This window comes from Tilletiaria anomala, assembly GCF_000711695.1.
Source record: "Tilletiaria anomala UBC 951 chromosome Unknown K437scaffold_56, whole genome shotgun sequence".
NCBI classification, from domain to species: domain Eukaryota; kingdom Fungi; phylum Basidiomycota; class Exobasidiomycetes; order Georgefischeriales; family Tilletiariaceae; genus Tilletiaria; species Tilletiaria anomala.
The window spans coordinates 31,967-45,102 of record NW_013546966.1 but is presented as its reverse complement, the minus strand read 5'-3'; the positions used below and the strand labels follow the sequence as shown (position 1 = coordinate 45,102).

The 13,136-nt window shown below is 58.4% G+C and overlaps 6 protein-coding genes across 6 annotated transcripts; 3 read left to right on the top strand and 3 right to left on the bottom strand.

Annotated features, from left to right (window-relative positions):
• The first annotated feature begins 193 nt into the window (after positions 1-193).
• On the top strand, positions 194-1,754 carry K437DRAFT_257262 (RNA-binding domain-containing protein). Its single transcript, XM_013387119.1, has 4 exons — positions 194-363; positions 490-690; positions 797-1,483; positions 1,579-1,754. The coding sequence occupies exons 1-4, from the start codon at positions 277-279 to the stop codon at positions 1,603-1,605; spliced, it is 1,002 nt and encodes a 333-aa protein (XP_013242573.1). The 5' UTR covers positions 194-276; the 3' UTR covers positions 1,606-1,754.
• On the bottom strand, positions 1,708-3,343 carry K437DRAFT_236842 (uncharacterized protein). Its single transcript, XM_013387118.1, has 2 exons — positions 2,395-3,343; positions 1,708-2,317 (listed from the first exon to the last, which is right to left on the bottom strand). The coding sequence occupies exons 1-2, from the start codon at positions 3,208-3,210 to the stop codon at positions 1,868-1,870; spliced, it is 1,266 nt and encodes a 421-aa protein (XP_013242572.1). The 5' UTR covers positions 3,211-3,343; the 3' UTR covers positions 1,708-1,867.
• A 792-nt stretch (positions 3,344-4,135) lies between these two features.
• K437DRAFT_278696 (acyltransferase ChoActase/COT/CPT) lies at positions 4,136-6,755 on the top strand (the record flags this gene model as incomplete). The annotated part of the gene is made up of 5 exons (XM_013387117.1): positions 4,136-4,415; positions 4,506-4,854; positions 4,936-4,995; positions 5,097-6,442; positions 6,580-6,755. The coding sequence occupies 5 exons, from the start codon at positions 4,136-4,138 to the stop codon at positions 6,753-6,755; spliced, it is 2,211 nt and encodes a 736-aa protein (XP_013242571.1).
• A 78-nt stretch (positions 6,756-6,833) lies between these two features.
• K437DRAFT_236836 (uncharacterized protein) lies at positions 6,834-8,652 on the bottom strand. Its single transcript, XM_013387116.1, has 4 exons — positions 8,337-8,652; positions 7,766-8,262; positions 7,330-7,696; positions 6,834-7,229 (listed from the first exon to the last, which is right to left on the bottom strand). Exons 1-4 carry the CDS (start codon positions 8,400-8,402, stop codon positions 6,969-6,971), a joined length of 1,191 nt encoding a protein of 396 aa, XP_013242570.1. The 5' UTR covers positions 8,403-8,652; the 3' UTR covers positions 6,834-6,968.
• Positions 8,653-9,026: 374 nt separating this feature from the next.
• K437DRAFT_294983 (uncharacterized protein) lies at positions 9,027-11,229 on the top strand. The gene is made up of 4 exons (XM_013387115.1): positions 9,027-9,477; positions 9,563-10,490; positions 10,571-10,704; positions 10,771-11,229. The coding sequence occupies exons 1-4, from the start codon at positions 9,164-9,166 to the stop codon at positions 11,084-11,086; spliced, it is 1,692 nt and encodes a 563-aa protein (XP_013242569.1). The 5' UTR covers positions 9,027-9,163; the 3' UTR covers positions 11,087-11,229.
• K437DRAFT_263376 (uncharacterized protein) lies at positions 11,170-12,345 on the bottom strand (the record flags this gene model as incomplete). Its single annotated transcript, XM_013387114.1, has 2 exons — positions 11,170-12,105; positions 12,199-12,345. 2 exons carry the CDS (start codon positions 12,343-12,345, stop codon positions 11,170-11,172), a joined length of 1,083 nt encoding a protein of 360 aa, XP_013242568.1.
• Between the last annotated feature and the right edge of the window lie 791 nt (positions 12,346-13,136).

Genomic DNA, 13,136 nt, shown 5'->3' with positions numbered 1-13,136 from the left:
GCGTATGTATGGATGACTGTGTGTTGTGTTTGTTTTGGGTTGCAAGACGCGACGGCGATGCGGCCACGTCACGTGACTCAATTAGTAGGGTTACGACAACATATTCACGGCACCTGATACGCATTGGTGTTATGTAAATTAGTATGTGCACCTCACATCCATCCATCAACCCTGCACACGACGAAGAGGAACCCCCCCTCCCCCCCAAGCAAAGCAAAGCTCAACGAAGCGCAAAGAGCAAGCACAAGAGAAAGTGCAAGCGAAAGTATAAGCGCCATGTCAGGACGGCTCTTCTCACAGTCGCTCGCCGACACTCGCAAGGCGCCGACCAGCGGATCTTCCAGCCGCAACTCGCCGTACAGTGTAGGTGCCACGACTGCGAGAGTGGATCCCATGGCCCCTGCTACCTGGCATCCGGGTGCTGTACGCCGCACCTCCTCCTTTTTGGATAGCCGAGTCTGATCACTCTTTTTTTCCCGTGACACACAGCGGGACGGACCACGGCGCGGCGGAGGCGGCCCGGAAAGCGGTCCTTGGAAGCACGACAAGTACGACGAGCTGCATCGCGCATCGCCCCATCCGCCGAGCCGCGCACTGCAAGTCGAGCACCTGCACTACGAGGTGACGCCTGCCGAGCTCAAGGAGCTGTTCGAGCGCATCGGCCCGCTGAAGCGCGACCCCAAGATCATGGTCAGTGTGTGCAAGCTTTCCCAGGGGGGCGGCAGGATTTGGCCTCACATCAATAAACACGCTAACATGATCGTACACCCCATCTGTCCCACTTTACTCCCGTCAGTACGACCGCTCAGGTCGCTCAACGGGTACGGCGTACGTGACATACGAGCGGCAGGCGCACGCGCAAGAGGCGCGCACAGAGTATGACGGCGCCAAGGCCAAAGGTCAGACGATCAGCATCGTCTTTGTGCCCGAGCGCGCTCCGGCTGCCGGTCCGGGTGGAGGCGACTCGTTTGCAGCTGGCGGTGCGGCATCGCGCGGCGCTCACGGTGGAGCTGGGCGTGCGGGCAAGGGGCTTGCGCTCGCCGACCGCATCAACAAGGGTGATCTGCTCAGTAGGCTCAGTGACTCCAAGTCCGCTCGATCCTCATCCGCAGCAACAGCAGGCGCGTCGGCGCGTGAGAAGCACAAGCGCAGTGTCGACGAGAGAGTAGATGGAGGCGGAGGTCGTGTACGGGGATCGCACGGCGGTCGTGGCGGCGGCGGCGGGATTGCGCGTGGGAAATTTGCCGAGAAGAGCCTAGCGGACCTGGATGCGGAGCTCGAGGCGTTCATGAAGGCGCCTTCTTCGTCTGCCGCTGGTGGTGGTTTCTCTTCCGCGCCAGCAGCTTCCTCAACAGCAGCAGCGGCGGCGCCAGCGGTAGCGGCGACGACCGCCACGCCAAATACGGCCGAGGGTGCGGGGACGGGCATGCATAAAGCTGCGAATGCCGAAGCGGCTGCTAGTATCCATGCGCCGCGGAACCAGGTGAGGCGTCCATCAAGCCGGCCCCAGCCGTCTTGCATTCTATTTTTTCTTACTGACCTTTGTTCGATCCGACTGCCATTCCACACTTTCTACAGGACGGTGACGTCGAGATGGAAGGATAAATGCTGGCACGTACGCACACCCACTTGCATTTGCGTCTCTTTGCAACAGACCCCGAGTGGATCCGTGCTGAAACGGGCGCGGTTCGGCTCGGAAATGTTTTTGCGGGTTTCGAAACGTGGCGTTATGTACTACTATATACATATTACCAACAGGAAACTGCTTGCTGCTTGCGCGCCGGCTGTGCTGTGCTAGCCGCGCGCTATGTGATCGGAGTATGCTACATGTGATGCGTGTGCGATCTGTCGTTCGCTCGCAGTAATCTCACGCCGGCTTGGGCCAGGCTGTCCCATCGGCGCCGTACGTCCTGCCCGCCGCGCCGCTGGCGCCGGCGAGGAGGTCGTCGTAGTCTGGCCGCTCCTCGTCAGTGTCCGGATCGACGATCTGGCCGTCCCCGTCGTACTCTTCGTGCCACTCTTCCTGTGGCTCGCCATCGTCGTCGTCCGCGTCGCTCGCCTCGGCTTGACCCTGTTTGCTCCCGACGCCACGCCGCCGTCGCGGTGTCGTGGTCGTCGTGCTGCGATCAAGCTGCATGTCGCTCAGGAGCCGCTGCAGGCTGCGCTGCTTGTCGCGCTCACGCGTGTCATGGCGCGCGCGTGCAGCAGCCTCGAGCGACGGGCGCACCTCGTGAACGAACTCGGCGCGGGCGCGCGGCAGCGCGTCATCCAGGAACGCATCAATGCCCTCGCCGGTCGTCGCGGATACGCCGACAGCCTGGCGGGTGCGGGCGGAGGAAGCGTCACGCCGTGTCAGCGATTTCGGCAGGGAGGGTAAAGAACGACACAGCTCACATTTAAGCTCGAGTAGAATTCGTCGAGGACGAGGGCCATACTGTTCATCAAGCTGTTCATAAAGTTGCCATCTCCATCATCGGAATACCCTGCGCCGTGTTGCTGCTGCTGCTGGCCAGAGCGCACGACGCCACTCCTTGTCGGCTTTCCGGCGACCTTAAGTGCTTTTTGGAAAGCCTCAAAGTCTTGCATCCAGTCGCGGGCAAAGGCCCAGTCGTGCTGGTCGATCTTGTTGAAGACGAGCACGAATGGGAGGCGCGTCTTGTACATGATCGAGCAGGCGTAGAGCATGTTGGACATGAACGTCGCCGGCGATGTCGTGCGCGGAGTGTCGATCACGTATGCCACGACAGTCGGTATGCGGCTCGTCTGGAGCGCGCTCGTGATCAGCGTCCCGGACGCGGACCACGTGAAGATCTCGATCTGCCCGGGCGTGTCGAGGAGGATAGCGTCGACTGCCTGCTGCTCGCCGATGCCGCCGCCGACAGCACGCTTCTCGAGAATGCCAAGCACCTGGTCGAACTTGGTCGTGAACAAGTTGAGTGCAGTAAGGATCCCGCCGTTCGGCCCGAGGTTGTACTGCTTCATCACCTGCGCATAGTCGACCGTGTCGCGTATATCAACGTTGGGCGGGTATGATAGCGCCGACACGGCGGGGTCGAGGTTGACAAAGTATGCTCCGCCGCCGCCGCTGCTGCTGCTGCTGCTGCCATCCGTTTCTGTGCGCTGTGCGCCTGCACGGGCCTTCGCCTTTGCGCGCACGTCGATCTCCTGCGCCAGCTTTGCAGCAAAGGTCGACTTTCCGGATCCCGCCATGCCGACGACGAGTACGGCTGTGGTTGCGTCTGCGAGCGGCGGCAGCAGCAGCGACGATGATGATCGTGATGACGACGCGTCTTGCTCGCCGGTTGCGCTCGATGATGCGGTGGCGGTGGCGGGGGCGCTGGGGCCTGCGCCCGCGCCGGTAGAGGAGGAGCCCGCGGAAGCCATTGGTTGCTGTACTGGCACCGATGCCAGAGCAGCACAGGGTGCGGCTGGCTGTTTGTCTGTCTGTGGTGTGGATTCAACGTGCTGCCAACAAGCTGACTCGTTGTATGTGCTGGCGTGGGAAGGGGAAGTGGGTTATCTGACTACCTTTGCAACGTCAGTGTCAATGTTCATTGTCGAGGAATCAAAGTGGAATCGATGCCTCAAAGCAGCGTATTCCGACTTCCGAGCCCCGTGTTCCACAAAACGGGACTCCCCCGAACACACGCTTTCACAAGCGCCACACACCGCTGTCCGGCCCTCACGGAAGACCGAACAACAGCGGCACGTTACATAGGGTAGTAGTTGGTATAGTTGGTATGTAGTAAGTGATATATAGTATGGAGCACAACACGGTATATAGTATACTATAGGTATACTATATAGTATAGCATCATACATCATTGGGCTGGCTTGTTGTAGTGCACAGCACAACACATCGCCTTTGGTCCTGGGGGAGCCTCAGATCTACTCGCTCACTCGGCTCGCCGCACCTCGAATACCAGCAGCAGCAAGAGGCCATGCTGCGATGCCTCGCCCACCCTCGCCGTTGACCCGTCGTTCTCTCTACCCGCGGCCAACCTGCCTACTTGCTCCTCGACCTCATCCTTTCACTGCTCGCCCTCTCCCTACACCGTTCTCTTTTCCCTTTTGCTCATCATCCCCGCCCATCTACATTACACAACGTGCCCCCTTCAGCAGTAAATCGCACACGATGCTCGCCCTCACCAAGTGGCGCGGCACTCCTTCGGACCCGGCCGCGCCGCCGCCGCGCACGCTCGCCGCCCAGAGCCGTCTGCGGCGTCTGCCAGTCCCCCCGCTGGAGCAAACGCTCGCCAAGTACCTTCGCAGCTTGCAGCCTTTGCTCCAGCAGATGGAGGAGCGCGGGCAGCTTGCAGAGCCCTCCGTCGAGGCGGCCATGCACAAGCGCGAGCAGTGGGCGCAGGAGCTGCTCCAGAGCAAGCTCGGCAGGGTTCTGCAGCAACGCCTGGTCGGTGCGTCCCCCCGCCCTCCCTTCCCTCATCTCCAGAATGACTTCCCTGCTTATACCTGACTGCATGCTCTGTTTTTCGCTTCGCTCCTAGACGTCGACTCGACCACGCCCAACAACTGGCTTGACGACCGGTTCTGGCTGCAAAAAGCCTACCACGAATGGCGCGTCCCGCTTCTAATCAACTCCAACTGGTGGCTGCTCTTGACTAACGATCCGTCGCTTCTCTCCACCTCGGACGCCTCCATCGGCGAGCACAAGGGCCATGGTCAGGCGCTGCCCGTAGGAGCGGAAGCACAAAAAGCAGCTGTAGCAGCTGGCACCGAGCTTCCGCCTGTGTCGGAACTGCTGGGCGAAAAGAGATGGGATGAAATGGAGCTTGGAATCCGTAGGGCTGCCTGGCTCACCTGGCGCCTTGTCGAATTCAAGCTGCGTCTGGACAGGTGCGTCGGCCTCCTGCTTGTGCTTCAAAACCTGCAGCATGCACTGATGCGTATAACTTATCTCTGTTCGTGCGCATACAGAGAGGACATTCTCCCCGACGCGTCGAAGGCAGGTCCGTTTTGCATGCACCAGTACACCAAGTGAGTGGAAGGACAACAATGCTCACGCTTTTCTCTTCTCCTTGGCCTCCTGTAAAACTGACAGGCCGGTCCGACGTCTGGTGGCGCCGCTCGTACAACAGCGTCTATGGCGTCACGCGCATTCCCGCCCTTCCGCACGACTGGAACACGCGCCCGTCGCCGCGTGCTGCCGGCGTCTCGAGCACAGCCGCCAACCGGTCCGACCCGCCCGCACGCCACGTGACAGTCATCGTCCGCAACCACTTCTACGAGCTCCAGGTGATCGATGACGCTGAGGGCAAGATCATCCGCCCCGAGGCGCTCGAGCTCGCGCTCCGCCACATCGTGCAGGACGTCCAGGCGCGTGAAGAGGACGGCGAAGGTGTCGGCGTCCTTAGCGCTGACGAGCGCGATCGCTGGGCCATCACGCGCGAGCAGCTCGCCGCGCTGTCCCCCGCAAACGCGCAGTCCCTGCGCTCAATCGAACGCTCCCTTTTTGCGCTCTCGCTGGACACGTCCGTCCTACCCCTGCCGTCGCAGCACCCGGCGCCCGCATTGAGCGCCTCGCCCGAGTGGGTCGATGCGCTGGCGCGCAACTGCTCCGGCGCCGGCCGCGCCGGCCACAATCGCTGGTTTGACAAGAGCATCAACCTCGTCGTTGAGCCCAACGGCCGTGCCGGCATCAACGGCGAGCACAGCCCGGTCGACGCGCTCATTCCGTCGATCTTAGCCGACTACGCAACGGGCGTGCCCTGCCCGCCGCCTGGCGCGCTGTTCCCCGCGGTCGACACGACATCCCCCGCGGACCTCTCCGACGCGCCCGCGGCGGCGCACAAGCGCCTCGACTTCACCCTCGACGATGCCTTGCACGCCGAGATTCGCGCTGCGACTCGCCGCGCGCTTGCCATCTCGGCGGGCACGGACCTGCGCGTGCTGTACTACAACGAGTACGGCGCCGACTGGATCAAGAAGGTCGCCAAGCAGAGTCCAGACGCGTACCTACAGCAGGCGCTCCAGGTTGCCCATGCCCTCACGCACGGCTGGCAGGTCCCCACGTACGAGACGGCGTCCACGCGCCTGTTCAAGCACGGTCGCACCGATGTCATTCGCTCTTTCAGCACCGAGAGCTACGCGTTCGTCAAAGCGCTCCTGCGCGGCGGCAGCTGCGAGCGCAATGAGAATGACATGCAGGCCCTCTACAGGCTGCTCACCGCCGCGACACAGGCGCATAACGCGCAAACGCGCGAGAGCAGCACAGGCAAGGGCATCGACAGGCACCTCACCGGCCTGCGCCTCGTGTTCAACCCGCAGACTGACGGCGGCGCCGACGCCCTGCCACAGCTCTTCCGCGACCCCCTCTTCACCGCGAGCCAGACATGGACACTCAGCACGAGCGGCCTCAGCGCTGGTGACCGCCTCGCAGGCACCGGCTTTGGAGCCGGCTACGACGACGGGTATGGCTGCAACTGTGAGTTTGTGCTCTGCGCCGCATGTCTCTCTCGCATGGCGCCAAGCGCAGCAGAAGCATCGCTCTCGTACCCACGAGAACGTCCGCGCTCTCGCTCACTGTACACGCACGTACTTACCCCTTCGCTTGTTGCACAGACCTCGCCGGCGGGACGCTGCTCAAGTTCGGCCTGGAGTCCAAGCACGCTAACGCACAGACAAGCACGACGGCTTTCGCGCAGAACCTCGTCCGCGCGCTGCGCCTCATGCGTGACGTCTGCGAGCGGGGCATCGAGCCTGCTGATGCGGCCGTCGATGCAAAGGGGAAGCTCTGAGTCAAGGCTGCTGCCGCTGTACAGAAGGCGTCATCGGAATCAATGTGAAAATGGAGCGCAGTGATCATCTGCAATCATCAGAACGCGGCTTTTTTTATCCAGGACTGCTGGTCGCGCAGGCGTAGAAATACAGCTAGATCCAAGTGAGAAGAAAGGATCGAGAGAGGGAGGGTAAGAGTGGGGCGAATAAGGAAAGGGATACTGCCTGGGCTTTCACTCCTTTCGTTTGCCCTCCTCCTTGCCTTCATCTCCATGCCCATTGACGTTGAGATTTTGCATGTCATCTGCTGTCGCATCTGCATCTGCATGTGCGTCGCCATTCGCATCCCCATTCGCTTGCCCTCGCTCCTCTCCCTCGCCGTCCTGTTCGTTTTCATCGTCTTGGCAGTCCTCGTCCTCCGAAAGCCCTGTGTGCTCCTCGTCCGATTGGCGATCTTGCTCCCAGTCCTTGGAGATATACTCGCGCATGTCGAACTGCGATGCAGAGAGTACCAGGCCAATGAGCGCGTCAGCAGCTGAGAAACATGAGTTACGCCCCACTCGCTTGTAAGCGTGCAGTGTAGGTTTAACTCACCACCCCGTCAGCTTCGTCCTCCTCGTCCTCAAACATGTCCGGCTGAAGCTCAAACATCTCACGACCGGACAGCCCGGTGAGCTTGTTCATCTGCGCCTGGCGCTCCTTCTTGCCCTTGAGCGCCTCCTCCTCTGCGACTTTCTTGTCCACGCGCTCCTTCTTCCACTTGGCGAAACTCTCCGCCGTCACGGGCGTCAGGTTCGGCCCGAGCTTGTGTCGCTCGACCTCAAGGAACTCTTCTAGCGAGATCTCGTTGGCCTTCTCCAGCGCCTCTTGCTCCTTGCGCTGTGACTTTAGCACAAAGCCTGGCGGTAGACGATGCTTATACATGCACTTTTCGCCGCCATTCGGGCATTCCCAGAACCACCTGCATGGAATCGAGAGCTTGAGGCACTGGGCGAATAAAGAATTTCATGCTGATGACACAAACACTCACCCATACTTGCCATCCTCGACGGCCTGCAAAAAGTACTTGCACACCTTGTCCGTCGTGCTTTTCGGATTTCCGTGCTTGCTCAGAATGACTTTGTTCAACTTTTCTTCGTCCCACTTGTCCATCGTGTCTGCTTCCTTTTCCTCGCGCTCCTGCTCCCTCGTGTCGACGTACAAGTCCTTCTTCTGCGCTTTCCGATTGGCATCAAGGGAGTGCGCAAATTTGCATTTCCGGTCCTTGTCGCATTTCCCTGCTCTCCAGAACTCGCACGTGATCGTCTTCGGATCGACACCAAATGGCACCTTCGGTTGGACGATCGTGATGTCCGCTGCTAGCTCCCTCCGCATCTTCTCTGCTTCTGCCTTGGCCTTCTTTTCAGCCTCACGCTGCTTTTCCTTCGCCAATTGCTCCTTCGTCTTGCCAGACTGTGACAGCTCCTTTTGCAACACTTGAATCTGTTTTTGCTGCTTTGCACCCTTCTTGTTCTTCATACCAAAAGACTGCGAGCGGGAGGAAGCGAGCAGCATCAGCATGCTTGGGAAGCGAGAAGAAGCAAAGGTCACACGGGTCGCACCTTGTCAACAGCGGGCTTCGACGAAGCGCCGCCCTTCGGGGCACCACCTCCCTTTTTCGGCGGCATCTTGTACGCCCTCTTTCTAGTTGATCAGAGTCGAGCCCAGGCCTGTCCGAAGAGAGCAGCAAAGCGTTGCGAAGCTCGATGGGAATTGAAGGCACCGGGGTAGGGGCAAATGCCACTGCAGATAATGGTTTAGCGGAAACCACTCTCAGTAGTGCGGCCTCGCTGAACAGCCCTTTGGAATGCGCACACTTAGCTCACGAGAGTCTGTCGACCAGACTGTGACGTTGCACCGCCTTGTACCAGATGTTGAATATCGACGAGGAGATCCAAGCACTTCAAAAGGCAGCAAGGGAGGTACCTCCATACATTTGCACACCGCACAGAGAGCATCGATAGAAGTCGTGCTGATGGTTACATGAATGGGCGGAACGGAACTCCAAAAAAAATGGGTTGGTAGCAACCCTAATATAATAAATCTTTCGATCGCGGGCAAGTCCGGGGTGCTTGAGCGGATTGATTGCCGGAGTTCTGCAGATCCGGGCATTTCCCTTTAACATTGTGGAGAAAAAGGGTCGTTCCCACCGAACTCCGGTCCCGTACCGGCTCTGTAGCATGGCATAACAGGTGGGGCGAGCCGAACTTGATGTGGTTGCTCCTCGACTTGGAAAGAGATGCTCATCCGCTGACAGCTGGCTGTTGGCAAGAGTGGAGACAGGTGTTATTAGTCTTGTACAGCGTCCACCTTTCTTTGCATCCGCACTCGCCGTCGAGGCCCATCTGTGAAGGAGGGAACGCGAGAAAGAGGCGACGCCGCAAGCGCGATGCCGCTGTCCGCCCCCACAGGACCGTATCTGGTCTCAACGCTAGAAATCGAGGTACCCGTCCGTGAGGCTCGAACATTCAGCGCATCGCATTTTCGCTTGCCATCGGGAAAGGCGGCGCTAAAGCTGCAGACGGTGCTCTTTACGCTCTACTACCCCTATTCGCGAGCGAACGGTGCGGCGGGCGGGGTAGATGCTGGCGAGGATGTCACAAATGGCAAACCAACTACCACTTCCGCCATCCACGCGAAACTTGCACAGGTCGGCTGGCTTGGATCTTCAAGGCTCAAAGTACTCGAAGGGCTCCTGAAATAGTAATCACCCTGCTTTTCTTTATAATCTCCCTCATCGAATCGATCACTGATGTGAACCGACTCTGTAACATGCGATCCCTTTCAGCGCCGGAATCTCCAAGTATTTTGCCCTTCCCGCCGTTTTGCCTGCTTACAGCGCCTTCTTCTCCAAGCTCCCTCTCGCAAAAGACCAGCCCCTCCTCTCACCGCCGTCCTCCGCAGGCAGCGCATCAACCCCGTCGCAATGGCCAGTAGCCGTTTTCAGTCATGGGCTCGGCGGCATGCGGACGACTTACTCGCAGTATTGCGCCTCGCTCGCCAGCCATGGGGTCGTCGTCGCTGCTGTCGAGCACCGTGATCGGACCTGCCCATACACTACTGTCTCACGAGTTGTCAGTTCTTCATCTGGAAGCACACCGAATAAATCAAAATGCTCGCAAGTAGAAGAAGAAGGGCTAATCTACATGAATTTCGACGAACTGCAGTCCAACTCTGCACCGTCCTCGAGTTCAGCAGGCACGGAATCAATATCAGACATTCAAATCGAGGAGCCTACCGCTGAGGGTCCCGATATGTGGAGCTGGCGCCGTGCACAGCTTGCTCTGCGGCGGGCGGAGCTATTGGAAGTACATCACGTCTTGCGCGCTATCAACGCCTCGACCTCTTCAGTCGGCTCTTCGCTATCGGTCTTGGACGTTAGCGCTCCGTATGTGCAGCGAGGTGAGGGTGCTGGAGCCCGGCTGAGCGAGGCTTGGAGCGGACGGCTGCAACTTTGCAACGACCAGGCCGATGCGAACGTAGAGGCAGCGACGCTGATAGGTCACAGCTTCGGCGCTGCAACCGCTGTCGACCTTGTCATGCAGGCCGGACATGCAGCACCGGAGCAAGATGCGAGTGCGACCTCAAAATCAGAAGAGATGTGTCCGTTTGGCCGAATCGTTCTGCTTGACCCGTGGCTCGAGCCGCTGCAGAGCGATAAACGCGGTCGCTTGGGTCCAGAAATAATGCTGAGCAAGGAAACCTACGTAATTAATGTGAGCGTTCATTCGTTACCGCTTCTTCATGCGGGAAGCCGAATATTTCTTGACGCCTCTATTTTACCACGTGACGGCAGAGCGAAGCATTTACTATCTGGGTACCACACATGAAGCTGTTGCGCAGCGTCGTCCAGCGGACGCGCGAGCACATGCGGGGTAAGAGCTGGCTTTTAACGTTAAGTGGGACTAAGCACACGGACTTTAGTGACTTGTGAGCTCCCACGAACACTCCTCTGCGAAGGACCTACATTGTCTGAATACGCTCTTGTTTGCGCAGCCCTTTTTTGATCTCAAAGGTGTTCTCATCAAAGGTAGAACCAATCAAAGCAATACGCTTCTTTACAGAGTGGACGTTGCAAGTCATTCCGGGTCTATTCTCTGTCAAAGATGCCATTCCATCAATATCGACTGACGCCGGGCTGCAAGAGGGCGTCGCAGGCTTTGTCACACCCAGCGGCGTGCCAATGCGAGGGGAAATTCCAAACGAGGTGGTAGAGCGCAACCTAGGGGAGCCGAAAGGCGTCGGCATCTGGAATATTCCCGTGGTACCCTCTCACTCGAAGGCTGATATTGCAGGGAAAGCAGTGCTATAACCGACAAGGCCAAGTTAGCATAGCTAGGTAGTCCTCGATGCGGGTTAATTAGAATCTATAATATATATATCTGTTATAAACCCTCAAACATCACCATTGTACCTTTTTAGCCATTGCACCGCCTCGCCCAGGCTGGTAACCACCCTAGTCCGCTCCTCCTCGGTGAGGCCTTCTTTTTTGAAAATGCGTTCAGCCTCTTCGTTGTGCGGCCCATCGTAGGAGCTGCTCTCGGATCTATGCGCGCCGGGACCCTTTCGACTGGTGCTCTGAAGCTCACTAGAATACCGAAAGCCGCGTCTGATCCACAGGCTCTGCAGGCCTGCATCTCGGGCACCGCGAAAGTCTTCCAGGAGGTGGTCGCCGATGAAGAGTACCTGGCTGCGTTTCAATGCGTCACTGTTGCCATGCTGCGACGATGCGGACGACGCCGCCGACATGTACGACGTTGCACGCTGGACAGCAATCTCGAAGAACTTGCGCGAGGGCTTCTCCGCAAGTATCGAGTAAGAGAGGATCGGCGGCGGGCCGCGACTGGTGATAGCGCTGCTTTCTGCTGATGCAGAATTTCCAGGACCCTCGAGATCAAGGTTGACGAAGTGATCCAGACGTAGCGCACGCATGGCGTCAAGAATTCGGCTATCACTATTGCTGGCGATGCCGACCTGCACCGTCATATCTTGCAACGCTTGAAAAGCAGGCAGAGTATCTTCAAATAACTCGTATGCTTTAGACGATGCGAATCGGTCCAGAAGGGCGTCCTGTAATCTTGTTATCGATCGAGATCGAGCTGCATCAGTGTCCGTCCCTTTCGAAGTTTCATCAAGGGGGAATGTCCTTTCTATCACGAGCCTCCACCACTCATCTGGCCATCTCTTCTCCACCAGTCCAGTATGAGCACCATAGAGCGGGTGCTCCTTCCACGTGCGCTTGAACGCTGCTTGAAATGACGCTTTGACTGCCTCATCAGTCAGAGCAACTGGGGGAAGTATCCCAGAAAGATGCACGCGCGCTTCTTCTGCCTACGATTGGAGCCGAATTTCAGCTGCGAGTGCCAAACGAGGGACCCTTGTTGACCCAGATTACTTTTACTTGGCCTCAAGTCGACCACTCACATACTGCTCGTGTGGCGGTTTGCGTGGCTTCAGGAGCGTGTCGAATGCATCAAATAGAACTAGACGGATGCGACTATGCTTTCCGGCACGGCTGGGCCACCCGGAAGTTGTATAAGAGGAGCGTGCACGGGAAGCGTCTGAGTGCATGCTACTCCATGGCCTCACGGAAGTTGCTCTCAGCGCAATTGTAGGCCAGGCACAACAGCGACAGCAAGGTGACGACCGCGAACGCCCGAGCAGGGCTAAGCCTTGCGTCGCGATCATTCCACTGGCAGGGCCCATTCAGCTCTTGGTTCAACTCCTTCCGCCCGGCAGCATATGCGGTTGGACGATGACTAATTACAGGATGGAGTCGTGCATGCGACCGGAAGACAACGAATGTCGTCCAACGTCACCAACAGCGTGATCCAGGAGCCGCTGAGCTGGATATCAATCTTGAATGCGTAGGCTCTGATCGGCTTTAAAAGCCTCTTCGCGCCGATTAGGGTTCCCGCATGAGACTCGAGGGAGCCTCCCCGCCGCGTGTGTGGACTAGCGCGAATAGTCCGCTTTTTATTCAGCCCTTAGGCGTGGTGCCTACCTTTCCTCACACCTTGCTGTAAGCTTCATATGCACCAGTGCAACGCGCACGTTTTTTTTTGGCGCTGCTAACAACAGCAACCAGCTCATCTGTACAAATGTCTATACGAGCCTACAAACTTTGCTTTGCGCCATGCCAACTGCCGTTTCCTCTCTGTCGGGCGCTGGCTCTTGAAGACCAAATTTTCCCGTACTCTGCCCCCGATCAATACTGCCATCTGGGACTTGAGATGTCTGGCGAGCAGCGGCATGTCTAAGCAGGCAACATAGCGACCAGACTAACCTCTGATCTACCAGTCGCTTTCCAATTTGAGCGTACTCGTCTGCACAAATCTTAAGATTCTTGCACTCCTTGCCAC

Bases quoted from the DNA above. Each gene is read 5' to 3' on its own strand.
- K437DRAFT_257262 (XM_013387119.1), top strand. From the start codon at position 277: ATGTCAGGACGGCTCTTCTCACAGTCGCTCGCCGACACTCGCAAGGCG. The intron at 364-489 runs GTAGGTGCCACG...CGTGACACACAG, and splicing joins GCCGCAACTCGCCGTACAGT to CGGGACGGACCACGGCGCGG. The intron at 691-796 runs GTCAGTGTGTGC...TACTCCCGTCAG, and splicing joins AGCGCGACCCCAAGATCATG to TACGACCGCTCAGGTCGCTC.
- K437DRAFT_236842 (XM_013387118.1), bottom strand. From the start codon at position 3,210: ATGGCGGGATCCGGAAAGTCGACCTTTGCTGCAAAGCTGGCGCAGGAG. The intron at 2,318-2,394 runs GTGAGCTGTGTC...CGCACCCGCCAG, and splicing joins AATTCTACTCGAGCTTAAAT to GCTGTCGGCGTATCCGCGAC.
- K437DRAFT_236836 (XM_013387116.1), bottom strand. From the start codon at position 8,402: ATGCCGCCGAAAAAGGGAGGTGGTGCCCCGAAGGGCGGCGCTTCGTCG. The intron at 7,697-7,765 runs GTGAGTGTTTGT...GATTCCATGCAG, and splicing joins GTCGAGGATGGCAAGTATGG to GTGGTTCTGGGAATGCCCGA. The intron at 7,230-7,329 runs GTGAGTTAAACC...TCTGCATCGCAG, and splicing joins AGGACGAAGCTGACGGGGTG to TTCGACATGCGCGAGTATAT.
- K437DRAFT_294983 (XM_013387115.1), top strand. From the start codon at position 9,164: ATGCCGCTGTCCGCCCCCACAGGACCGTATCTGGTCTCAACGCTAGAA. The intron at 10,491-10,570 runs GTGAGCGTTCAT...ACGTGACGGCAG, and splicing joins AGGAAACCTACGTAATTAAT to AGCGAAGCATTTACTATCTG. The intron at 10,705-10,770 runs GTGAGCTCCCAC...TTGTTTGCGCAG, and splicing joins CACACGGACTTTAGTGACTT to CCCTTTTTTGATCTCAAAGG.